General features: G+C 41.7%; 3 protein-coding genes across 4 annotated transcripts in view; 1 reads left to right on the top strand and 2 right to left on the bottom strand.

The window, feature by feature from the left end:
- The window catches only part of cwc27 (CWC27 spliceosome associated cyclophilin), a 30,409-nt gene extending 18,881 nt beyond the window's left edge, over positions 1 to 11,528 (bottom strand). Inside the window, exons 1-10 of the mRNA XM_056404065.1 lie at positions 11,326 to 11,528; positions 10,891 to 10,987; positions 9,884 to 9,996; positions 9,617 to 9,760; positions 9,398 to 9,496; positions 9,182 to 9,285; positions 8,861 to 8,930; positions 8,395 to 8,474; positions 8,271 to 8,307; positions 8,009 to 8,181 (exon numbers count right to left, since the gene is read on the bottom strand). Coding sequence (XP_056260040.1) covers positions 8,009 to 8,181; positions 8,271 to 8,307; positions 8,395 to 8,474; positions 8,861 to 8,930; positions 9,182 to 9,285; positions 9,398 to 9,496; positions 9,617 to 9,760; positions 9,884 to 9,996; positions 10,891 to 10,987; positions 11,326 to 11,367 — 959 coding nt within the window. The 5' untranslated portion in view covers positions 11,368 to 11,528. The remainder of the gene's footprint in view (positions 1 to 8,008; positions 8,182 to 8,270; positions 8,308 to 8,394; positions 8,475 to 8,860; positions 8,931 to 9,181; positions 9,286 to 9,397; positions 9,497 to 9,616; positions 9,761 to 9,883; positions 9,997 to 10,890; positions 10,988 to 11,325) is intronic.
- A 454-nt stretch (positions 11,529 to 11,982) lies between these two features.
- Positions 11,983 to 16,800, top strand: ppwd1 (peptidylprolyl isomerase domain and WD repeat containing 1). Its single transcript, XM_056403397.1, has 11 exons — positions 11,983 to 12,149; positions 12,274 to 12,376; positions 12,798 to 12,901; positions 13,032 to 13,152; positions 13,259 to 13,706; positions 13,790 to 13,980; positions 14,746 to 14,935; positions 15,031 to 15,212; positions 15,305 to 15,386; positions 15,470 to 15,652; positions 16,580 to 16,800. Exons 1-11 carry the CDS (start codon positions 12,017 to 12,019, stop codon positions 16,721 to 16,723), a joined length of 1,881 nt encoding a protein of 626 aa, XP_056259372.1. The 5' UTR covers positions 11,983 to 12,016; the 3' UTR covers positions 16,724 to 16,800.
- Positions 16,801 to 17,619: 819 nt separating this feature from the next.
- trim23 (tripartite motif containing 23) lies at positions 17,620 to 23,647 on the bottom strand. 2 transcript variants are annotated; one of them, XM_056403398.1, is made up of 11 exons: positions 23,518 to 23,647; positions 22,283 to 22,445; positions 21,411 to 21,532; positions 21,024 to 21,305; positions 20,765 to 20,947; positions 20,460 to 20,675; positions 20,067 to 20,201; positions 19,800 to 19,929; positions 19,570 to 19,680; positions 18,688 to 18,812; positions 17,620 to 18,550 (listed from the first exon to the last, which is right to left on the bottom strand). In XM_056403398.1, exons 1-11 carry the CDS (start codon positions 23,614 to 23,616, stop codon positions 18,371 to 18,373), a joined length of 1,746 nt encoding a protein of 581 aa, XP_056259373.1. In that variant the 5' UTR covers positions 23,617 to 23,647; the 3' UTR covers positions 17,620 to 18,370. The 2 variants fall into 2 exon arrangements, with proteins under 2 accessions (XP_056259373.1, XP_056259374.1); XM_056403399.1 differs by having other exon boundaries at positions 21,027 to 21,305.
- Between the last annotated feature and the right edge of the window lie 280 nt (positions 23,648 to 23,927).

Below are 23,927 nucleotides of genomic sequence, written 5' to 3'. Positions count from 1 at the left end.
ATCAATTAGTGCTTAACCACATGAAAGTAGTTAGTCTCAGTCTCGTCTTCATTTAGCTTTAGGAAGTTCTTGCTCATCTACTCATTAACGGCTGGCCCAATTGGGTATTTGTGTCATCTGGCCTCATGTAGACATGTAGCTGTGAAAATTCACGCCACGCCGACAGATTACGGATCCGGTGGCAGCAGACTGACAGTAGACTGAGAACAGCAAAGGTCCTAGGACACTGCCTTGGGTCACACCATATTCAATGTTTACTGTTTCAGATATGTGTTGCCCGATTCTCATATGAAATTTCATTCTAGTAATATATGATTTAAACCGGTTTAGAACTGTACCAGGGAGACCAACCCAAGAGTGTCGAAGGCGGCGCTAAGGTTGAGGAGAATGAACACAGATGTATTTAATTCACTAGTTGCATTTAATCTGACATTATTTTACGACTTTGACGAGAGCTGTCTCTGTGCTGTGGGTCGCTCTCAAACCAGACTGAAAATGTTCAAGAATAAAGTTCTCAGAAAGGTGTTTGTTTAAGTGTTTAAACACCTCCTTCTCTAAAACCTTGCCCAGGAAATGTAGATTTGAGATAGGGCAGTAATTACTAAGACAGGAGGGGTCTAAGTTAGTTTATTTTGAGTTGTGGTCAAAAAGAGTCAGGGAAAATGCCAGGAATTCATAAAGCAGAGTGTATTTAAGGTCAATATATATAAGTGCTCTTGAAAAGGTCAGCTGGAATAGGGTCAAGGCAGCAGGCAGAAGGTTTCACACAGTTTCACATAGTTCATCCTCAGTGATTATGTTGTATTTAGTGGAGGGGGTCTGCTGTGTGTTTTAGCGAAATTAACTATGAGTCAACTATGACTTGAGGCTCTTACTTGAACACAGTCCAGCCTCTCCTCCAGGACTGAGAGGTGAGGTTATACATGCATATATTCTGCAGCGAGGAACGCTTTGGACTGAGTGATCATTTTCTGCCTGCCTTGACATGCTGCCATTCAGAAAACAAGATACGTATCCGAGGCAACAGCCAAACAATCGGCTCCACAACCCCGCTGCCAGTGAACAGAAAGAGGCCAGAAAGGGCAGGAAAAGCCCCAACAACACCTGTTACGACACACCTTGGGGCTCAGCAAATTCCTCTCAAGACCCTCAGATCACAACACTACAAATTATTTTCTCTCTGCACACTTTGACTAGACTGGAAGGACGTGTACATTCATATTCTTCAGGCTTTTTTAGTAGAATCTGACTTATATTGAATTTTTGAGGCAAATACCAAAATCAGTGTTTGAGATTTTTAAATTTTAATAACGACATATTGGCTAACGATGCATTTTTAACACGAGCCCAGAACAAAAACAAATATTTTATCAGGACCCCTTTGTTATTTACGATGTGCACTGAGCATTTGAGAAATAAACCAGTCAGAGCTCTCTGGTGGACAAACTCTGTAATGGCGCCTCTGTGTCTAAATGACCTTTAACATATATGTTTGGCTTTTTCTTTACTGTAATTTCTTGTTAGTTATGGGCGGACATATGAACGACACTGACAAACCTGTGATAAGATAACAACCTGTGAGCTAATTTTTCCAAAGTCGAAGCTTCACTAACTCGAGCAAAGAATGACTTTTATTTTTAATGCAGCACGAGGTGTCACTTTCGAAAAGCTCAAACTTAGCCTCATTACAACTTGGACGTTTACTTAGGCAGCGCCAGATAAAAGCAAAGTAATACCTACATTTATGTGTGTGTGTGTGTGTGTGTGTGTGTGTGTTTGTGTGTGCATTGCTGTATTATTAGTATTAGTTTTTACTCGCCTTAATTCCTGAAATGTTTTAATCCTGGTTGAACCATGTAAAGCTCTTTGTTTTGAAAAGTGCGGGATAATTAAAGTTTATTATTCTATTATTACATTTACAAAGCATTCGCAAGTAAGTTTAATATACAGAGTGTGATGCTACAAGAACTTCCTGTTTAGATAACTGATTGATTTTTGATTAAACCAATTTACACATCACTTCGTCTTTACTTCCTGACACAATCACTGCTGTCTAGTAGTTACAAAAAAAAAAAAAAAAAGGTAGGAATAGCTCTAGCAACCCAGTCCAGGTGCAGTTAGCATTCACTATATTCAACACTAAATTCAGCACAGGTGAATAGCAACATCCGAAAGATTGAGGGAAGGATAGAGGAAGAGGATTTTGGAGGAGTTCGTGGAGTGCACCCTCTGCCTGGACTTTTTTTTCTTTCTAAAAGCCACAGAGAAGACACATCCACTCATCTATGCATCCATCCATGGACTCTCCATCTGCCAGCAAGAGAGGAGACTCTGTTGGTCATTTAAACAAACATGAAGCCACTCAGCTGTTATCATTGGTTGCCAGATAAACAGACTGTAGTGAATCCCTTTTTTTGTGACTCCCTACCAGTCCCTGTGGTCCCGGTCTACCTGGGAGCTGCCAGCTACTGTCACTCTTTCAGAAAAATGAAAAAAAGTGAAACCCAGAGAGCTGTGGATGATTAACTTTTCATAAAGAAAGCATATGAAGTGATTGGCAGAAGACCAAGAGCTCTCTCATGATTCAGAACCTTGCATTTAATACTCCAGTGTCTGGCAGGAGTCTGAGGCTGACGCAGGAATTCGACAACCTTAAAAATAGTACAGTGATGACTGTATGGTTCATCAAAAATTCAGTCGTTTTCCAAAATGCACAAGCAGGCGTACTTGCCTTTTTTGGATTTGTCTGTATTCTCTTTTTCCAGCCTTCGAGTGACCTAAAGAAACGTAGTTACTGATAAAAATCAAAACTGTTTTAAGTTAAAATATACTCACAGTATGATTGTGAAAAGTCAAATGTGTATTTAAAAGTAAACTTTAACACATCTTGCTTAGAGTAAGCACACTTCAAGGATGATGGCAGCAGCAGCAGCAGCAGCGGCTTCTCCTGCTACGGTGGACTCAAACCAGTCTAACGACTGAGCAAGTGATGTGGATGAATGTGCTAGAATAACAAGATGGCTGGGTGAGCTCCCCTCAGGGGGCACTCCATGGCTTGGTCAAAAGCCAAGGAGAACTGTGAGCTGGAGTGGAGGAATCCAACCTCAACACAGGAATTTGCATGACTTTGCAGAGTGATCTAGACCAACACATTACCCACGCAGTGGACCAAGGTTCCTCTTTTAGAGTGGTTCATCTGCCTCACAATTAGTGACTGGACCCTTTGCCGTCCTGTTAATTAGTCACGATGGACGACAGTAATGAACCTTGTATTATGTCCAGTGTGTCTCCGCTTTATAGCAGTGACATTTCATTGTACATCTTTCCTTGTAGGTATTTTTTTTTTTTGCTTGTTTAAGAGCAACAGACAGAGCAAACGTGCACATTGTCGAATGTTGACTTTGATCATAGTCCAAGTGCTCTGCTGCTTTTTTATTCATTTTCAACCCTCATATCCTAGACATGCATTGCTGTCTGGAACTCTTTCCAGCAAGCGAGTGCCCCATATGGGGCAGACATGCTACAGTGGGCCAGAGATGTGTAAACCTGGAGGTTCCAAAACATACACAATCCCGCTGCCAAGAACTGGATTATCTCAAGCAGTTTTCTACACAAAGGCAGCGCCGAATGCTTTCTTGATCTTCGCAACCTTTGCCTGAGAACGCGTTGGGTTGTGACCGATGACGAGAGACAGGTGCAGCCAATTAATACACGGTGAAACGGCACCGGGGGAAACGGCCACTTGGTCAGGATAATTAGTGTCTGATGTCCCATTTAAGTTCCACTGTCCACGAGGCTGAAGGAATACTTTCAAATCCAAAAACTAGGAGATGAAAACTACAACTGCAACTTTTAGTCAATTGATTGAGTGGAGTGATAGAAAATTAAGCCTCAATTACTGTAATGATCAATCAGTCTCCAATCGTTATCTGCTTGCAGCTTCTCCCGTGTGGCGGTTTCACTGTAAACTGTTCGTCAGACACAAGAAGAAATCTGAAGACGTCTTCTCAGGCTTTGGGAAACTGTGACAGACAAGACAGACGAGTTTTTGGAGAAAAATAACTGGCAGCTCAATCCACAATGAAAACAATCATCAGATACTGCCCTTCAAAATAAGTTATTATACACAGTCCATTGCTTTAGTGGCTACTTTACTGGGGACGCCCGCAAAATCTAAACCAATGTAACACAATACAAAAGCTGTAATTTCTACCTTTACAAACACTGTTCAGTTTTGATTGATACTGTCAGAGAGGTATTCGCAGTGGTGTTGAACTGGATTACACTGAGTTTCTTTTTGCCAAACCCATTCACAAACATGAGGGGGGGAAGAACATTAGAAACACATTTCAATATAATACAGACCAGCACAACAACAGCACTTACTACAACCTCAGCGATAAACGTGCGGACGAATTATCACAACTTCCCATGAACTGTGAGTTAATTATTTGAGGTAGATCTGTTGTAGTGGATTACATGGAGTTGTACAGGTGTACCTAATGGACACACACTCACTCACACACACACACACACACACACACACACACACACACACACACACACACACACACACACACACACACACACACACACACACACACACACACACACACACACACCTTTAGGCACATTTACTTTCTGATTCATCGTTGGGGACTTCATGTGGATGACGTGATAACCGTGACAGCAACTTGATTTCTTAACAGCTCTATTAAAATCCTTCCACCTGTATTATTAAAGTCTGCTGCCATAAACTGTATACACCATTTTATAAGTATGTGATAACAAGTGATCTAAATAACAGGAAGAGCAGCTCTGTCATTGTCTTCAGCCTGCAGTAACTGAAAAGCGATTACCGGAGACAGCAGAGGGAGCCAGGCCCTGCTGGCAGAGGCAGCTCACACTGTGTCCCACAGCCATATGGAAGCGTTTTGCTTCCCCAGTCATGCCCCGTCGGGTTTAACAAAAGTGGCGACTACCACATACACTGCTTTTGGGACTTCATTCAGTACTGTCTCTTAGAAAGCAACCCCCCTCTAAAAGGGGCCTACTTCAAACACAGCAAAAGCAGATTTGATCAATAGCAACATAAAAGAAGTGTCAAACTGTGAGCATAAAAGCTTAACCAGAATTACCAAACAACACCAGACATCACAGTAAGCCGAGCCCGACTCAGTGTAAAGAGGATCTGTTCCGATCCAGTTGCGACTGATCTTTAAAGTCTGAAAATTTTCTCGGTCCATTATTTGGCAACTAGCTCGTGAATGTGAACAAGTCCAAGCATTTTGCAATCATGGAATATTGCAGTGGAATATCATCTGGCTGCTGGATAGCAACATAAGATAGTTTTGACCTGATGTAAAAACTATTTTGGTTTCAAGGAGACTCCTAATTTCAAGGTTGTCTCAAGCAGCCTTGACTTTGAGAAGAAAGATACAGTCAGCACTGTAACTTACTTTTCCCCTGACTGAGGCCTGAGTACACTGCAGACACTGAAGCACTGTCCTTCACACACATTACATACTGTACGTCTGAGTGTGGGAGGAATCAAATGAAAGAACAAACAACAAAAGCCCTGCATTAGTAAAGTTGATCAGACAGAGCTGAGAAAAGTGGCTGCTTTTAACAGCCTCTCTGCTGCTTTTTTTTTTTTGTTTTTTTTTTTCCCAGGTGACTAGATAGCAGTTGGTGTTCCTCCTTGTGCACAGAGCAGCTGAAAGCCCAAAGCAAAGCAACGGTGGGAGAGCAGAGCTCCCTCTGCAACAATGCCCCCTTTGTCCCGGACTAACACTGTACCTACCAGCCTGCTCTTTGATTCGCTGCCAAGACAAACCACTGTGTTGGGTTACAGTTCTTGTAGCAAAACAATCTGCGCTTGTGTTTAATATACTACAGTCTGCCTGCATTGGGCTGGCTGTCAGTCAGGGCACGCACACACACACACACACACACACACACACACACACACACATTACACACACACATACACACAACTGACTTGGGGCCGGCTCCTTATCCCATTAGCACTAATGAGAGAAGGGTATGTTGATTATGTGTGTTGAGGGCTACCTGTTAAGAGGATATGGAGGAGAGATAACTGGCCCGAACCCCTCGGCATCAAAGAGAGATGAAAGATAAATGGCTCGCTCCTCGTTCTCCTCAGGTCATTTTCATACGAGCGTTGTATCACACACACCATCACCTTCCACTCTCACCTTCATTTCACTCACACTGCTGGCTCAGACAGAGGCACTGTTTGCTTCTACTTCAGCACAGTAAGTAATTTGCGTTGAGTGCCAACATTCCTGTTTCAAATAGCAGGTCCACTGATGTTGGTCCAGTGAGCTACAACTGAGATATGTGTGTGTGTGTGTGTGTGTGTGTGTGTGTGTGTGTTTGGTATATGTGTGTAGAATTAGGTGCGGTGACAAACCACCTGTTTTTATGCACATTTTTCAAATTGCACATTTAAAACGTTGCATAAACACAGGAAATAAAAGGAGGAACTCGGCGGAGGTGTAAAAAACAGATGTATTGATAAAAGCAAAATGTGACAAAGTGCAATAAAAAATAAATTTAGCAAATCATGATGTACGTGAAACCTGCGACCTAAATGTCAACTGACACTTCTGCTCCGTCACAGACATTGTTTTTCACAGTCTGAAGTTTTACTTGTTGCCTATTTGAACTTACATGCACCAAGCACATTGTTTTTTTGACAATAAAGGCTTTTTAGAGCCTCCGGCTGTTCACAAGACAGTGGTAGAAGATGGAAAACGCGCATTGATTGGCATTTTCTGCTGCCAGTTTTCTCAAAACTTTTTTACACTTCACGCCACAACTGGATGGACACCCACATACTGTCACTACATTTCAATAGGGAAAGAACTGAAGTGACATTCAAGAGCATCACCGCTCTCACAGTGTTCGATGTTTCTGTTATTAAACGCTATTCAGGATGAAAGTGCCGTTGATCATTTTTGGGGACAATTTGTTGATAATTTTCTTGTTCCTGCTTCTGAAATGTGAGGACATGCTGCTTTTCTTTAATATTTCGTAAAGTCTTTATCTTTGAGACACTGTTCACTGTTCTTGATACTTTAAAGACCAAAGAGTAATTGATTAATCGAGAAAATAATCAGTAGATTCAATGATAATGAAAACAATCTAGCTATGGCAACTTAAATATCTAAATGTGTTCCTCCACAACCAACTCATGTCAACAAATTTCTTTTAAAGTTTTTGAATTTGACTGACAATTTTAGTTTGACTGTTTGTAAACAGCAAAATGTGCTCGATTAGAGAAGCTGAAGAACGTGTTTTAAATAAGAACTATTTTAAATGGAGATCAATTTGTTCGTCAGACTGCTACGACAGTCCAGCCACGACCTCATCAAAGAAACCCGCAGACAAACCATGGCTGTTGTGGGGGGGATTTGCTGCTGCAGAGAGGCAGTAATTAATACATGTTAATGATTGTTTTTGGTGAGTCTGGGCCTCGGGGGTGTCTGAACATTATATGAATCATTCTCATCACTGAAGCTCGTTCTAGTTGCTCTGAAATTTCAACATTAACTCAGTGAGGAGCTGAAACAATTGGTGGAGAGAATGAACCTTTTAGAGAAAATCAATAAAGCAGAAACACCAAGTATTTTCTGGTTCCAGCTTCTCAAATGCGATGATTTGCTGTTTTCCCTTTATGTGATATTAAACCAGACTGTTGGTCATTAACTTAGATTTACCTGAGGCTCTGCTTGTCATTAAAAACAAAGTTTGCGTGGCCTTTTCTCGTCTTATTGTTGTAATTCAACAGGAGAGGAATTCTCCATCTCGCCTCGTCTGTATCACACAGTTCAACAGCTCCCCCACCTGGTTGTTACGCCACATTACAAATACAACAACAACAACAAGCTGTTATTTGTCAATTTATATTTGTTGGACATAGTTAATATTTCTACCTGAAGCCTCAGAGAGACTCAGACTGAGAGTTAGAGCACTGCCATACCTGCGGCTGCTCTTCTTCCCTCGCTCTTCCTCACTGGCCTCCGTCACTTTCTCCGCGCCCTTTTCTTTCTTCAGCTTTTGACTGACGAGCTCCCTCATCCGCTCTCTCTCATCCGAGTCGTATTCTTCATCCGCATCATCTTCAACATCATCATCGGCCTCATCATCGTCCGCCTGCAAGAACGCAGTGAAACTGACGTTCAGATAAAAGAGACTCTGGGAGTGAAACAGATTGAATTTTTCATTATTGTTGTCTGACTCACCTCGGCTGCATCTCCAGGTGTCCCTTTCTTTTTCTTCCTTTTAAAGTAGAACGGACATGGGCTCATGTTTAAAAGGATAAATCGAGGATTCAATCATTATTAATTAATTAGTTATTGTACATACTTATTAACTGCTGGGACAGAGCTCAGCCTCGGATCATCTTTCAGAAGGTCGTGGCTGCTTTTGCTTTTTCCCTTGAATGTCTGAGGAAACACAAACAATGTTTTTACACTTGATGCAACATTTGTTTAATTCCAAAGCAAACTCAACTTTCTGAAAATTTCACTTAACTTTTTTTATAAGTTCAATAAAGAAAAAACACGTGCAATTTAAACAACTTAAATAAGATAAAACATTTTGAATGTTTCATGTAAAAATGATATGAAACATGCAGCTACTCTCAGGTGTCCTGGTCATTTTTATTATCTAAAACATCTGAAAAAAGGAAACAAACCAATCACTTTGTTTAGACTCGCTCAGTAAAGATGTGACTCAGACTCCCTGCCTGTAGTTGTGATGTGTGACTGTCTGGCATGAGGTTCAATAGCAGACGTGGCCATGTTCTAATGGTCTGTAAAGACACCAGTACCTGGCTGACTTGATTCACCATCTCCTCTTCCTCCTCAGCTTCCTCTCCAAACGACAACAGACTGAAGTTCCTACAAAAACCAAAACACAGTTTCAGCGCTGAAGCGTCAGTGACAACACGGATCAGACAAGAACTAAATTTAGCCGTGCAGCAAGTGGAATGTGGTCTCGTTGTCGGAGCGTACGTGGCTGCTTCGGGTGGTTGTTGATGATTATAATGTTTCTGACATCCACATATTTATGAGGCAGATGAAACAGGGAAAGATGATGAAAAGAAAAAATTTACAAAAAGAAAAAAGAGAAATAAAAACTGAGCTCTCACTTTGTAGCTTTTGATTGTGATTTCTTTCCCTCCTCTTTGTCTTTTTCCTTTTTGGCTCTCTTTGTTTCACGAGGTATTATGTCATCAAAAGGAGAATGAAGCACCTGGAAAAGGCAAAAAAAAGGTTTCTTGTGTCAGTGTTTAAAACACAGGTACTAAAAAGGAAGAAGTTGTAAAGTGAAAAAAAAAAAGAAAAGAAGAGGAACAAGAAAATACCTCAGCCGTTTTTATTTTGTGGGGATTCAGAGGTCTTTCATCATTGTCACATTCAACTTCTGCTAATCTGAGCATGTTATAAACTGTGTCTCCTGTGACCTGCATTGGGAATAAAACTGATGGTCAGTTCAAAAACCTTGCAGAGCCGTTGAAAGATGCAAACACTCAGCTGGGGACAGACTTATTTATGTATTCATCGCTCCCGTTCTTCAGAAGTACCTTGCCGAATATGGTGTGTTTATTGTTTAGCTCATCTGCACGTGCCAAGGTGAAGAAAAACTGACTGCCATTGTCGTGTGGCCCAGCATTCGCCATGGCAACCAAACCTCTTCGATTGAAGCGCAATCTGGAGTGAAATTCATCCTGGAAGAAAACGTACAGGTATTCATTCCAGTGTAAGAGAGCTGATTTCAGTGTCAGCTAGATTCTCCTGGTATTTGATTGGTCATCAGGATTCATATGTTAATATATATATATATATCCAACCTTGAATGTCCGGCCATAGATGGACTCTCCACCCGTCCCTGTTCCAGTGGGATCTCCACCTTGAATAATGAAGTCATGCACCACTCTGTGGAATATTGTGCCATCATAGTAACCTAGACGACAGAGACATATAACATTTTCATTTTCCAGGTCTGTAATCTGTAAAAACAATTCTCATAATAATTTCCAGAAATTTTTTCTGAAAAGAGTTTTGTAATTTGGAAATAGGAAAAATGAAAATTTAGACAGTATTCAATTGGTACACTTCCAATTAATTAACTGCAATTAATTCTTGGCGTAAAGTAGGGAGTCTTTTAGTCAGCAGGCAAACATAAATAAATGACTGTTTAATTGGGTTTAAACTGAGTTCTTTCAAAAAATAACTTTTTTTCTCTCCTATAATTAGAACCAAATTGCACAATTCTTTCCAGGAAACTTATGGTCTCGTAAAATGAAGCATGACCAACAAAAAAAATTAAAAAATCTTAATGTATATGAAAACTCATGAAAAGTGTATTTATGATTGTGAAGCTATTGTAAAATACATACGAGTTGCTTAGACTGCAACGTAAACCACAATCTACTGAAATATAACATTCTTAAATATAAATATGAATCGATATTTTACCACTTATAATAATGGTCAGACTGTTGCACCGAGACACCAGGGTGTTAAGCACGTGTTCTGATGTTATTTCAGATTTCCATATAGAAGATATGTTGGTAATATATTTATTTCAAATTGGTAGCAGAATCAAATCAGGAAATCCTACAGATACACTAAACAACTCTAATTCTAAATGACACTACTCCATATTTAACATAACTTGCTTTAAACACACTTCAGAGTGGACGCAGAAGTTTTTTAAAAGAGTTTCCAAACATTTTCCTGCATGTTTCTTATGTATTTTTGAAGTATAAAAGCTGATGGGTGACTGTTTTTTGTGTAGTTTTGCTTTGTTCGAAGATACAGTGAGTCATTTGATTGGCAATGATTTATTTTTTACCTTCCATGCTCAGTTGCACAAAGTTCCTGCATGCTTTAGGAGCTTCCTTGGACCACAACTCAATGTCAATATCACCTGCTGAGGTCTTCAACAGGACCTGAGAGACGATCAAAAAGTGGGACATTTAAATAGGTAATTATAACCACATTTTCCAACTCACCTATGGCCTGTAAGGCAAAATAACTGCTCTACAACTCTAACACTGAATCTGACACAAATAATGTTAGCTATAGCTGATACAATGACTGTTAAAAGTGTCTTTATTATAACTGCATCTTTCAGAACTGTAGTCGTGCATTTTAATCGTTCATAGCAACGAAGCCAAACGTACTCGACGTTACGAACTCTAAAACGGAAGTATGTATTCAAGCAATTTGTTGAAAATGAGTATAAAAGAAAAATGTGAAAGTTAAAATTGCAAAAAGTCGCGCTCACCTTTCCATTTGTTGGAGGCTCTTGAATGTAAATATTGCTCATTTTGACACCACAGCTGTGTTTGTCGTCAGAGCAAGAAAATGGTGTTTTATATACTGAAACTTACAGACGATAAAAATATAATGGAAGATATTTTTGTTAAATTAGCTTGGTTTACAACGAACAAATTTTATACTTCTGTGTCTACAGCCATGTTGACTATACATGTGAGCTTATTGTTTATTTCCGAGAACATGGGGGATTCTCAATAAAAACAAAATTTATTTATTTGATTCTTCGCAACAATTAACATTTGAATTAGTCATTTTGTTTTTTTTATAACTTGTGTAAATAATTTCTTTACACGAGTATCAATTTGCAACTGTGTTACTCACAGAAAAATTCAAGCAATAATCGCAAACTCCCCTAAAGTTGACTTTTGGTTTGACCCAAGTGTTCCATGATAACCAACCGTCAGAAACAGCGAAGTACTTTGTTCCACTACAGTCAGTTAGTTACACTCTGATATAGACCTTCGTTTAAAACCTTAAATAATGAAAATAAAATAACGAGAAAAATAATTTATTGGTTGTAACAAATTATGGCAGGATGTTAAGGCCGAAACTGCAAACCAGTAAGAGAGAATTCAGAAGTCGAGGCCCCGGCCGGAAGTACCGTAACTGGGAAAGGACAGTGCTGAAAATCGGCAGCAATGGCGGAGTCTGAAAACAATGTGGAATTAAAACGAAAAGCAGATGAAAACCAGGGTGGAGATGGAAATGAAGAAGACGATGGATGGGTCGGACCCATGCCAAGCGAAGCCACAAAAGCCAAGAAAAGGAAAGGTCGGTTTCTGGTGGTTAATTACCTGGCTAAATCTCATTCATGTGCGACTCCCGCTAAACGAAGCTAATTAATGCTAACCAGAGTCCCGCTAACTTTTGGATGTTTTTGCTTTGTTTTTCTCAGTTTTGGAATATGAGCGTGTCTACTTGGACAACCTGCCTTCAGCTGCAATGTATGAAAGGAGCTACATGCACAGAGACGTTATCACACACTTAGTTTGCTCCAAGTAAGTGATTTTTCACTAAAATTGATCATTAGCTTGGTGGTGGAAGAAGTTGCATACAGGCAATCTGATTTCCTGTCTGAATAAAATGCCATTTGTTTGTGTTAAATGTCCAATGTTTTGTGTGATAGGGCCTTATTACAGTGATTCTGTAATAATGGGCATTGATTTTCAACTTTCGTAAGAACAGTTTTATATTGTTATTACTATAAATATTTTATGTCGAGACCCTGCAGACCTCAAACTCATGCACATCTTGAAAGGAGAAACTCAAAGCATAGCTTAACAGACAAAATATCCTCACACTAACACATGTACAAGGAAATGAAAATAAAATTAGAGTAGAATGTAGAATTATACTATTATGAAAATCACTTCGCCTCAAGTTTTTTGACTGATCAAAGTAAATTTCCTTCCTTTTCAGGACAGACTTTATCATCACAGCCAGCCAGGACGGCCATGTCAAGTTCTGGAAGAAGAAAGAGGATGAGGGAATAGAGTTTGTCAAACACTTTCGAAGTCATCTTGGTATGAATTGAGTCGATCACAATCTCTTTTCAGACATCTACATGGCAAAGTGTTACGCTGGTTACCCTCTGTTTTTGCACTGTTTTATATGGTATGATGAATACCGACATTGTTTTTGCATTTTCTGCAGGTGTGATAGAAAGCATTGCAGCCAGTGCTGAAGGGGCTCTCTTATGTTCTGTTGGTGATGATCAGGCCATGAAAGTATTTGATGTTGTCAACTTTGACATGATCAATATGCTGAAGTTGGGGTGAGTCTAAATTACAAAGTATAAAGTATACTTCAGGTATAATTTGTAAACATGAAGGACAGGATAAGGATGTAGTGACAGATTTTTTTTCCTCTTCTCTACGTAGCTTTCAACCAGGCCAGTGTGAGTGGATCTATAATCCCGGGGATGCCATTTCCACAGTGGCCTGCTCGGAAAAATCCACAGGGAAGATCTTTGTCTATGATGGACGAGGGGACAACGAGCCCCTCCACGTCTTCGACAAAATGCACTCCTCGCCGCTGTCCCAAATCCGCCTGAATCCCAAATATAGAGTCATCGTTTCAGCTGACAAAGCGGGAATGCTTGAATACTGGACCGGCCTCCCAAGTGAATTCAAGTTCCCCAAACATGTGGATTGGGAATACAAAACAGACACAGACTTGTATGAATTTGCAAAACACAAAACATATCCCACCAGCCTCGCGTTTTCTTATGATGGGAAGAAAATGGCCACCATTGCCTCCGACAGGAAAGTCAGGATCTTCCGTTTTCTAACCGGAAAACTGATGAGAGTGTTCGATGAATCGTTAACGGTAAGTTCTCACATGTGTTTCATCCTGAATCTTTACTGATGTGATGAATTCACATGCTCATCACACATGCTTTGTGTGTTAAGATGTTCACGGAGCTGCAGCAGATGAGGCAGCAGCTGCCTGACATGGAGTTTGGGAGGCGAATGGCTGTGGAGAGAGAGCTGGAGAAGGTGGATGGTATCCGGCTCACAAATATCATCTTTGATGAGACCGGACACTTTGTGCTCTACGGGACCATGCTGGGCATCAAGGTCATCAATGTGGAAACCAACAGGTGCGTTCATATGAAGGTGGAGAAAGTAAGAGCTTCAGGGTTTCACATATCTCGCCCTCTGGCCACTGTCATTAAATATGTGGCATTTACTTTGTTAAGTAGCACCACTGTTGTTTTTGTCTGAAAGTTAATGTTTAATTTCATGTATTCATTTTTATTATGTAAGGGAAGATGTTTTTTTAGAATCACTTTTGAAAACCAACTTTTTCAAAATTGCTTTTTAATTATTTATTTTTTGTTGAACTGTCGTGTTTTTTGTTTCAGTTTGTCTTTTTCTAAGGTACTTGTGTTTTTGAGATGTCACATATATATAAAAAAATATATATATATATATTATTATAGATTTTTTTTTAAATTTATAATAATTTTGGAGTTAATAATAAAAATACAAATGATGTTGATGATAGTAATAAAATTTAGTGTCTGTCAAGCCAAGTTACAAAGGCAACAAATTTAAAACCACAAATGATAAAAGCAAATGGAAAAACATTTAGGCAAAAAAACCCAAAACAAATTCAAGTAAAGTAAAAAAAAAATAAAATAAAAGACAAGTCAAGTAAAATCAATTAAAGAACCTCGCTGTAATTATAATTACAGTAATATTTGACCACTTGTGTCAGAACCGCATCTTGCTCATTATCAGTAGAGTTCTTAACACAGTTGATTGACTGGTTGACTAAACCTTGAAGTCCCCGATCTCTCTTGACGTGAAGAACCTAGTTGAGGTCAAATATAAAATAACTTCCTCTGGATCTTGTTCCTCAGGTGTGTGCGGATCCTCGGGAAGCTGGAGAACATCCGTGTGGTGCAGCTGAGTTTGTTCCAGGGGGTTGCGAAGGCCATGCAGGTGGCCCCCACTGTGGAGATGAAGGCGTCTGACAACCCTGCCTTAGAGAACGTAGAGCCCGACCCCACCATATTCTGCACTGCGTTCAAGAAGAACCGCTTTTACATGGTGAGATCACGTGACACTCAGCATCAAGACGATAAAACTTCAGTTTTTTTTTCCTGTTAGTGTCTCCGTTAATGCATCTGTTCTCCTCGCTGAAGTTCTCAAAAAGAGAACCGGAGGACACAAAGAGCGCCGACTCGGACAGAGACATCTTTAACGAGAAGCCTTCGAAGGAGGAGGTGATGGCTGCGACGCAGGCCGAGGGCCCCAAGAGAGTGTCTGACAGCGCCATCATCCACACCACCATGGGCGACATCCACATCAAGCTCTTCCCTGTGGAGTAGGTTTCCAGCATGGACACGTTGGCTTTGTTCAGAAGCCCTCTTTAATTTTATACAAGATATAAACAGAACTTTTCTCTTTTCTGTTCAGATGCCCCAAAACTGTGGAGAACTTCTGCGTTCACAGCAGGAACGGCTACTACAACGGCCACATATTCCACAGAGTAATCAAGGTACGTTTTCTTATCTGTCGATCAGACATCTGACCCGCCGCTCTGTCCTGCTGAGTCTAAGTCTTTGCGTCTCTTGTGTGCAGGGCTTCATGATTCAGACAGGAGACCCCACAGGAACAGGCATGGGGGGAGAGAGCATCTGGGGAGGAGAGTTTGAGGACGAATTCCACGCCACGCTGAGACACGACCGCCCGTACACGCTCAGTATGGCGAACGCAGGCGCCGGAACCAACGGCTCACAGTTTTTCGTCACCGTCGTTCCCACTGTAAGTCGCCTCTGTTAGTAACTCACCACAACAAACCTGACTACGGCCTCTGCCAGACATCTGTTGAATATGAAGCTACACCCTGGAGACAGTTAGCTTAGCTTAGCTTAGCATAAAGACTGGAAACAGAGGTAAACTGCTAGCCTGTTTCTCAGTGTAAAAACAACAGTCCGTGGTTGGATGAATTAAACAAACAAGGTACAATAGTAAGTGAGCTTTAGAGGTATTGGTAGTTTTTATTGTTTCCCTGCTTCCAGTCTTTGTGCTAAGCTAACCGTCTCCTAGCAACAGCCTCATGTTTAACAGAGTGGAACGAATTTTCTGCATCTAACTCTAACTAATTATCGTTTTGTTTGCCAAAAGAAAATAAAACCAGTGTAATAAACTGTGAAACACTGAATGAACCAATTTTAAGTGATTGAGGAGAAAAAAAACAGGCAAAAGAGGGAAAAACCATCAATCTCCCCAAATTTCCACCTTTCTTTCATTCCAGCTACTGGCAGTATTAATATCCAGCAAAACACTTCACATACATTAAAAATAGCTCTTAAATTGAGCTGTTTTTATAACAGAAATGTATCTTGCACCCCTTAAATTTAAGAGGGAGGCTTTGACAAGGTGCGCTCCAGTGTGTGAGTCCTAAACTGACATATTGTCATTTCTTTCTTCCTTTGCTTGGGTGTTGTTGGACTTTACAAACGGGCAACAGAAGATTGTATTCTGGCGATGTTGTCTTTGATTCAGGGAGTACATTCATTCAGGGTGCTGCTCGTGAGCAGTGGTCATTAATTATAAACTAGGTTTGAAAAAAATCCACCAGTGATGCAGCCAGGAAGAGAACAGAGAACACTTGGCTCTCTGTTATAACTGACACCTACAGTATGAAGCCACCAGTGTTACAGACTCCTCATATCTTTTTCCTCGCAGCCTTGGCTCGACAACAAGCACACTGTGTTCGGAAGGTGCACGAAAGGCATGGAGGCGGTCCAGAGGATCTCCAATGTCAAAGTGAACCCCAAGACCGACAAACCGTACGAAGACATCAGCATCATCAACATCACCATAAAGTGATCGCACGTCATCGTGTCCTGTACAGCCACGGATTGTTTTTTTTTACCACATCGAGTTATTAAAGAAAGTTTTCAGTGCGACTGAAGTCGGAAAGATTTGTTATAATTAAGAAAGAAACAATTAAACAAACAAATAAGGTCAATTAGTTTATTTTACAGCATCACAATATGAATAATTTACAAAAGCCATTTATCAAGTCCACTGGTAACAAAGGTTTCAACGCGCATTGTGCTTCTACGTTTCCAAAACAGAAGAAAATGTTTTCACAAACTAAGTGGAAAGGCTTTTCACACGTGCATTTTTTTTTTATTATTTGTATTTTTATACATAGGTACAAGTCGTAAACATTACATAGCAATGAATAAAGATTAAATGAAACTCAAAAACGATGGTTCCTCAAGAATAAGTGTCAGTGTTAGGTTTAATGTTTCACTAAGTTTCACATTACGTTACTGAAGGCTGTAGATTTAAAGGTGTACCATCTCGTAAAGAACTCCAGACGGATAAACAGGACTAGTGTGTGTGTGATGTTTAAATAGGAATATTTAATATTTTCTTTTTGTGGTTTTTTTTTTGTTTGTTTTTTTAACTTTTTTGCAGTGAGTTTTATAAACTCTGAGTCGACTAAGAAACAGCAGGTAGTTCATTTACTTCCAAATGAAACCGGTAGTGAGGCAGCAGACAAGTGCAGTTCACAAATTCTGCGCGCAAGACGCTCCACAAAAAAACGGAGGCAGAATCGGTGCAATAAAAACTGTATTTTTCATCCTCGTTCCCGCTCATAAATAAGTTCAGTAAACAGTTTGTTCTGTAACAGTAAACACTACATTCAAACCAAAAAAACTCTACTGGTGCGCCATTTCAAGACCAGCTGTGGCATTAAATAGGTTAATACAAAAAAAAAAAACCAAAACTTGAACACACAACTTAAAAGACATCAGCTGCTATTGCTTACATTAGATGACAAGGCCAAGAATCTGAACATTTCTCCATCACTGGAAGTCCTCTGGGTTTATTATTATATTACCTGTAGTGAACGCCCCCCCCCCCCACTCGCCTGCAGATAAACTGGATCCAACTAAAGGGGCATTTTCACGATGATCTGCGCAAACAAAACGATGCTGTCGTTACGATACGGACTGCTCTGCATTTTTAGTTGAGATTACCGTCGCCTGTGGTGGTGGCTGTGGTCGTGGTGAATAACATGTGAGACAGAAAATACAGATACAGTTCACTCTGTCAGGGCACAAGGAGCATTTCTAACATTTGAATGGACCTAAGTCGACTAGTTATAGATACCGGATAAACAGCGTCGTCTCCTGAAAGGGTTAGAACGAAGAGAAACTAACGTTAGACGGTGTAAGCTGCCTTAGAAATGAAGCAGGATGGGAGTTTGTTCGCAGTAGGACAGACTTAGATAGTTATTATTTTCCATGTTCCCATTAAATGAGCCTAGAGAGTATTTACATCTGTGTTTTCTCGGTGCACAAAGAGGGAAAGATGACGAGAGAGGGCTTAAAGCCGCGGTGCTGTCTTAAATTTTAATACTCGGAAGTTGTAAGAGAACTGGTGAAGAGGCTGGGGGTGGGGGTTGGGGGTGGGGGGGGTTGTTTAGGGGGAGAGTCAGTAAGGACAGGGAGGTTTCACTTAGGCCACGTCCAGGACGCCAGCAGCCACCAGCTGCCTGGAGAGCCAATCCAAGCCCTCGTGGAGGCCCATCCCGCTGCGGGCGTCGCAGCCCTGGATGTGCCAGCTCCTCCCGCAGCACAGCTTGTGGAGGCTCAGCAGCTCCGTCATCTCCTCCACCGAGACGACGCCGGGGACGTCCTGCAACGCAAACAACATTCAAACCGACGGCCCAAGCTCAGTAAAGGACGTGCTTTACAGAAATTCACCAAGAGAAGGTATGTCGTGTATCCCATGATGCCGTGCGTGCGTCCGTCCGCAGTTGTGTGACGTTGTACCTGTTTGTTTGCAAAGATGAGCAGCAGGGCGTCTCTCAGCTCCTTCTCCGTCAGTAGTTTGGCCAGCTCACTGTGAGCCTCCATGAGTCTGTCTCTGTGGCAGCTGTCGATCACGAACACCACCGCTACACACACACACACACACACACACACACACACACACACACACACACACACACACACACACACACACACACACACACACACACAATCAAAGTTTATTTATCAAGCACATGTAAAAGAACCGGAGTTGATCGTAGTTTTCACTCATCTTTTTGAAACATCTATAACAATCTCCCTGATTTACCCTCCATAATTTAAACACTAACACTGGATCAACACTAAACACCACGTCTCTAAAGAGTGATCTAAAGTAATCACAAATATAAAATACAACAACATTTGTTTCCATTTATCAGTATTTAGTAGATAAAGCTTTGGCAGAAAGTACAGCCTTGGTGGATGTAAGAATGTGCAGTAGTCATCTCACTGCATTTTTATATTGTTGCAATAATTAATCGAGCGTGTTTCTTTGTGAACGGAAACGATTCTTTATTTCTGTCTCGGCCCTTTTCAGCGCAGAAGCTCTCAGACGAAACAAGTTGCTCCTCCATGATGAGTGTTTTCCTGTCTCAAGGGCAAATTTTATCATTTTATCTCACTGAAACAAAAAGATATGTTTGATTTTTGAAATATGTTCTATTCAAAACCGCATGTGGAGATGTCTCGAGCACTTTAAAAAGGACTGCACTTCAACCAAACTGTGTCTGGAGTCAACAGGGATCTTTCTACAAGCTGTAAATGCTGCACAGTAAGTTGAATCTGTCAGTGTCACATTTAGACTTAGAATATAAAACACTATGTTTTAAGTACAGTCAATACCTTGAGTGTTCAGGTAGTAGTGTTTCCAGAGAGGTCTGAGCTTATGTTTTCCACCCACATCCCAGATGGTGAATTTCAAGTTCTTATATTCAACTGTCTCCACATTGAAACCTTTAGAAACAGATTTATTGGGACAACAGTGAAGAGATTTGGATTCTTGTGACTGAAAAACCAAACAACATTTATAGGCAAGTGATAAATGATGGTCATTATACTGCAAATGCACGAACCGATAGTTGGGATGGGTTGCATGAACTCATCTTGTTTCAGCTTGAAGAGGATGGTGGTTTTCCCGGCGCCGTCGAGCCCCAAGGTCACAACACGGATCTCCATCTTTGGACCAATGTGGACCCGGTTGTCCTGCCAACACAACACATATTGACCGGGTTGTTACAGATATTGGAAGGGACTCAAAGTCCTTTCACACGTCGCATGATTTCATTGGCGGATCAATGCAAATGTCCAGGAGTAATTCTGACTGTGGGGACAGCGTGTACCTTGGTGAAGGTGACGGGGATGCCAGCATCCAGCTGGATGTGATCTGCCAGCTCAGTGAACTGGTGCTGCTGCTTCTGTAGGGTCTCCAGCAAACAGCTGATCTCCTGCTTTGCCAGCACGACTCTGCAGTCATCCTACGACAGAGAGGAGAGAACAACCTTCAGGCCTGACATTGTACTGTGTGTGTGTGTGTGTGTGTGTGTGTGTGTGTGTGTGTGTGTGTGTGTGTGTGTGTGTGTGTGTGTGTGTGTGTGTGTGTGTGTGTGTGTGTGTGTGTGTGTGTTGTGTGTGTGTGTGTGTGTGTGTGTGTGTGTGCGTGCGCACCAGCTTGACAGTGTAGGCTTAATCCAGCAGATTATTCACTGAGCTCGGTGTTTTTTGAAGCTTCCTACCTGCTGCAGTGTTTTCTCACAGTGCAGGCAGGCGGTGGACACCTGAGACAGCAGGATGGTCATGTCCTCCTGCTGCTGCCTCAGCCAGATCAGCCTCTCCCTGACATGAGCGTCCACCACGCTCAGCGCCATTTCCTCCTGCCGACACAGAGTCTCGTGGAGGTCGGCGAAGTAAGCCCGGACACAGGAGCGTGCGCTCTCCGCTGTGCCAGGGACCTGACGGGGGTCGTGGAGGAGACGTTAACGCTCAGAAGGAAAAACACAATCATTCATGTTTTAAGAAGAGGTCCGGCGTCATATCTTACATGTTCAGTGTGCGCCATGCCGACCCCATCCTCTACTATTTGCTCCCCGCCTTCTATCTGCTGCACGATGCCGACCAGCTTCCTCGAGTACTCGGACACCTCGTCTGTGAAGGTGCGGATGCAGTGGGCCATGTCCAAAATGGACGCACGGATCTGATTTGCTTCGGTCTCGAGAACAGCGTGCTGAAAAGAAAGGTGAAGAAAACATGAGGATGTCTGTTTGGATGAGGTGATGAGATATATCTAGCACGTTTCTTACCACCTTATGTCCCTGGTGCTTGCCGTACTCCTTGCACACGCAGCACATGAGAGGCCCGGACTGACAGGCCTCCTCCAGGCACACAAACTCGATGGCGTGGACCTGATGCTGCGGGCACAGGGTCTTCTCGTGAGGCTTGTCGGCCAGCGGCACCCGGCGGTGTTTGGCCAGAGTGCGGGTGGAGTGGGTGAGCTGGGAGCACTCGGCACACAGGTGGGTGGCGCACACGGTGCAGTACATGGAGGCTGTGTGGCTCTCGTCCTCGTCGCACCGTATTATGCACTAGTTGAAAAAGAAAAGTTGTTGTGAGTGGAAGGTGAAGCAGTTTGTGAGGGTCACGTCGCTTTAAGATCCTTTAGTAAAACAGTGGAATGACAGCTCCCTTACTTCTCCCATGCCTTTCAGAGCATCCTCCGCCATTCCCGACTGATTAGAGGCTCCATTCTGGAGTCGCTCCAAGAGTTCCAGCAGAGCAAAGTTCTTCTTCAGACCCCAAACTCCAGAGTCTCCTACACAGATGTTGAAATACAAAAACACTGTCAATAGGAAAGTCATGATTTCTATCCTCAATACAGAGAAAAGGAGAGAAACAATATAATGCAATCCAATGCAATAACACCACGTGCAACAGCCTCACAAATGAACAGGAACTGAATAAATACCTTTTCCAATATTGTCTCATCAAACCACTGATTATAAGCTTCACTGTTGTTTGGAATACCTGGCATGTTCCAGCACAGTTCTCTTTGATTCAGAGCAGAATTCATGCAGAGTTTCGTGCTTCAGTGATGCATGAAAAGTTGGCTTTCGCTGGCTTTGACTGTCAAATGTTATTTTCATCAAGCCACTATCATCTAGATCTAGATCAAATCAACTTTGGTTTGGTTTTCATGTTCTCAGAAGTAGCTGCAGTTTCTGCTCTGAAGCCAAACAAGAAGAAACCTGCAGATTCCTGGATGTTGTTCTAAAGTTTTCTATCGGTTCTGGGATTTTTCGTCGTGGAAAGATGCACCAAACTTTCTCCAGGAAGTAGTCGGACTATAGTTCTCTGTAGTGCACAAACCTTGGAAAACAGTTAACATCCTTTTCCCTATGCATCACTGTAACGCTTATGGCTTGATTGTCAAAATTAGACTCGACTTTTCAGCACAATATTCAAACAACAGGTCAAGATCATGACTCAATTCAAAATGAAAGTTGCATTAAAAAAAATGTAGACATTTCAGACAGGAAGTGAATAAGTTACTACAGTAACTCACCCAGCTCAGTGACCTGTCTGTCAAAGGGGCAGCGGACCGCTCTGCCGTGGAGGGGCAACCGGGTGAGACAATCATGGCACACTGTGTGACCGCAGAGCAACAGACGAGGGACCTTGTCCCCTTGGAGAGAGAAGACGTCCTCACACACGCCACACTCCAGCACCTGTAAGTGAATACACAGCTTGATTAAACTCCAGAAAACCCCTACGTGAGTGTGTGTAGAAATATTTAATATTAACTAAATACTGCATTATATGGCCTCGCTCCTAAGTGTCTACTTAGATCGGTGGTTATTCCAAGGATGGATAGATACATAGATATACTTAATTTATCTTTTATTATTTATTTACTGATGACTAAAGGTGACTGGGACTTTCCTTTCTACCTACAGAGATCAGACAGGCTACATCTTTAGTGTCTTAAAACATTCTTTATTCATGTTTTCAGGTAAGTTGCTTCTGTTTGATGATGTGTTTGTTTTCTTCTTCATGTAAAGCAATTTGTAACCTTGTTAAGAAAAAGTGAAATATGAATAGTTTATTATTATTATCATTATATTATTATTAAAATAGCTGGCACTGATTTCACAAATCCAACAAGGACCCAGAGAATAATTAAGAGTCAGTCTGATTAGAAGAGTTAAGCTGTTCCACTTTGAGTGGATTCACTGGGATCTAACACCTTTATAGTCACCTTGACTCATCTTGTTTCAGATGAATAACCCTCCTTGGCTTCTGCACCAATTTTTTTTTTTTAAATAGCATGTCACTATTTTAAGATATGCAGGTTGTAACTTGCATACACACTGAGCAACGACTTTTAGAACTGATCACGTTGCTAAGAGGAGCTGCAGTGAACCACTGCTTGTGCAGACGCCAGCTAGCGATGGTAATCCTCCAGCACTGCTAGCGTGTTGCAGGCTCAAACAGCAGCCATGCGATTCTGCACAAATGTGGTTCATTATGAAATACGTCAGCAGCAGGCTAATCTCCCCCCCCCCCCCCCCCCCAAAAAAAAAAAAACAACTACACAGCTGTGATCGATTATGGATGACAGTTTGGCATCAACGGCTACCAACGCCAACGCAGCAGCATTCACCCAAAATCAGAAGCCACGAAGGCAGCCTGCTGACGACCCTCCGTGCCAACAAAAACAAAAACACACACACGCACACACACAACACAACGAACATCATCTAGCTGCGGATCACGGTGACAAGATTACAAGATTACAACCTTAACCGTGTTTCCACTGGCTCCCCTCCCGTGTCGGATGCAGGGCTCCATCGTCGCTACGGCGCCCTGCTTGTTTATTCCTGCTGCAGCGGCGGCCATTCTTCGTCGACAGCGCAGAAGACGGAGCAGGTGCGAGAGGACAATCCTACAAGTTCTTCCGGGTTCGCTCATTACGCACTATTAGCATAAAATGCTAATTTTTCCGCCTACTTTCCTCCGTAGAAAAACAATGAAAGTCATTATAGTGTTACGTGTGTCAGTATGTTGCTATGATACCGATAGTGTAACAGAAATTTAGAGAAAAACTGCTATTTCAGCGACGTTATTCTTTACAGCGCATGCGCAGTAAAGTCATGTCAGGTGAGCGTCCCATCCCATCGCTGATTGTCGTAGCGTCAGGTAATGAAACG

The sequence above is a fragment of the Seriola aureovittata genome, chromosome 18 (genome assembly GCF_021018895.1).
Source record: "Seriola aureovittata isolate HTS-2021-v1 ecotype China chromosome 18, ASM2101889v1, whole genome shotgun sequence".
Classification (NCBI taxonomy): Eukaryota; Metazoa; Chordata; class Actinopteri; order Carangiformes; family Carangidae; genus Seriola; species Seriola aureovittata.
The sequence above is the reverse complement of the archived record's forward strand: the minus strand, read 5'-3'. Positions and strand labels throughout refer to the sequence as shown.

What these genes read in the sequence shown, in the direction of transcription:
- trim23 (XM_056403398.1), bottom strand. Translation starts at nt 23,616, where the DNA reads ATGGCCGCCGCTGCAGCAGGAATAAACAAGCAGGGCGCCGTAGCGACG. An exon ending in CAGACAGGTCACTGAGCTGG is followed by an intron (nt 21,533 to 22,282) that starts GTGAGTTACTGT and finishes ACATCTGTGTAG; the next exon opens with GAGACTCTGGAGTTTGGGGT. An exon ending in GCATGGCGCACACTGAACAT is followed by an intron (nt 20,676 to 20,764) that starts GTAAGATATGAC and finishes GACCCCCGTCAG; the next exon opens with GTCCCTGGCACAGCGGAGAG.
- ppwd1 (XM_056403397.1), top strand. Translation starts at nt 12,017, where the DNA reads ATGGCGGAGTCTGAAAACAATGTGGAATTAAAACGAAAAGCAGATGAA. An exon ending in AGAAGAACCGCTTTTACATG is followed by an intron (nt 14,936 to 15,030) that starts GTGAGATCACGT and finishes TCCTCGCTGAAG; the next exon opens with TTCTCAAAAAGAGAACCGGA. An exon ending in TCGTCACCGTCGTTCCCACT is followed by an intron (nt 15,653 to 16,579) that starts GTAAGTCGCCTC and finishes TTTTCCTCGCAG; the next exon opens with CCTTGGCTCGACAACAAGCA.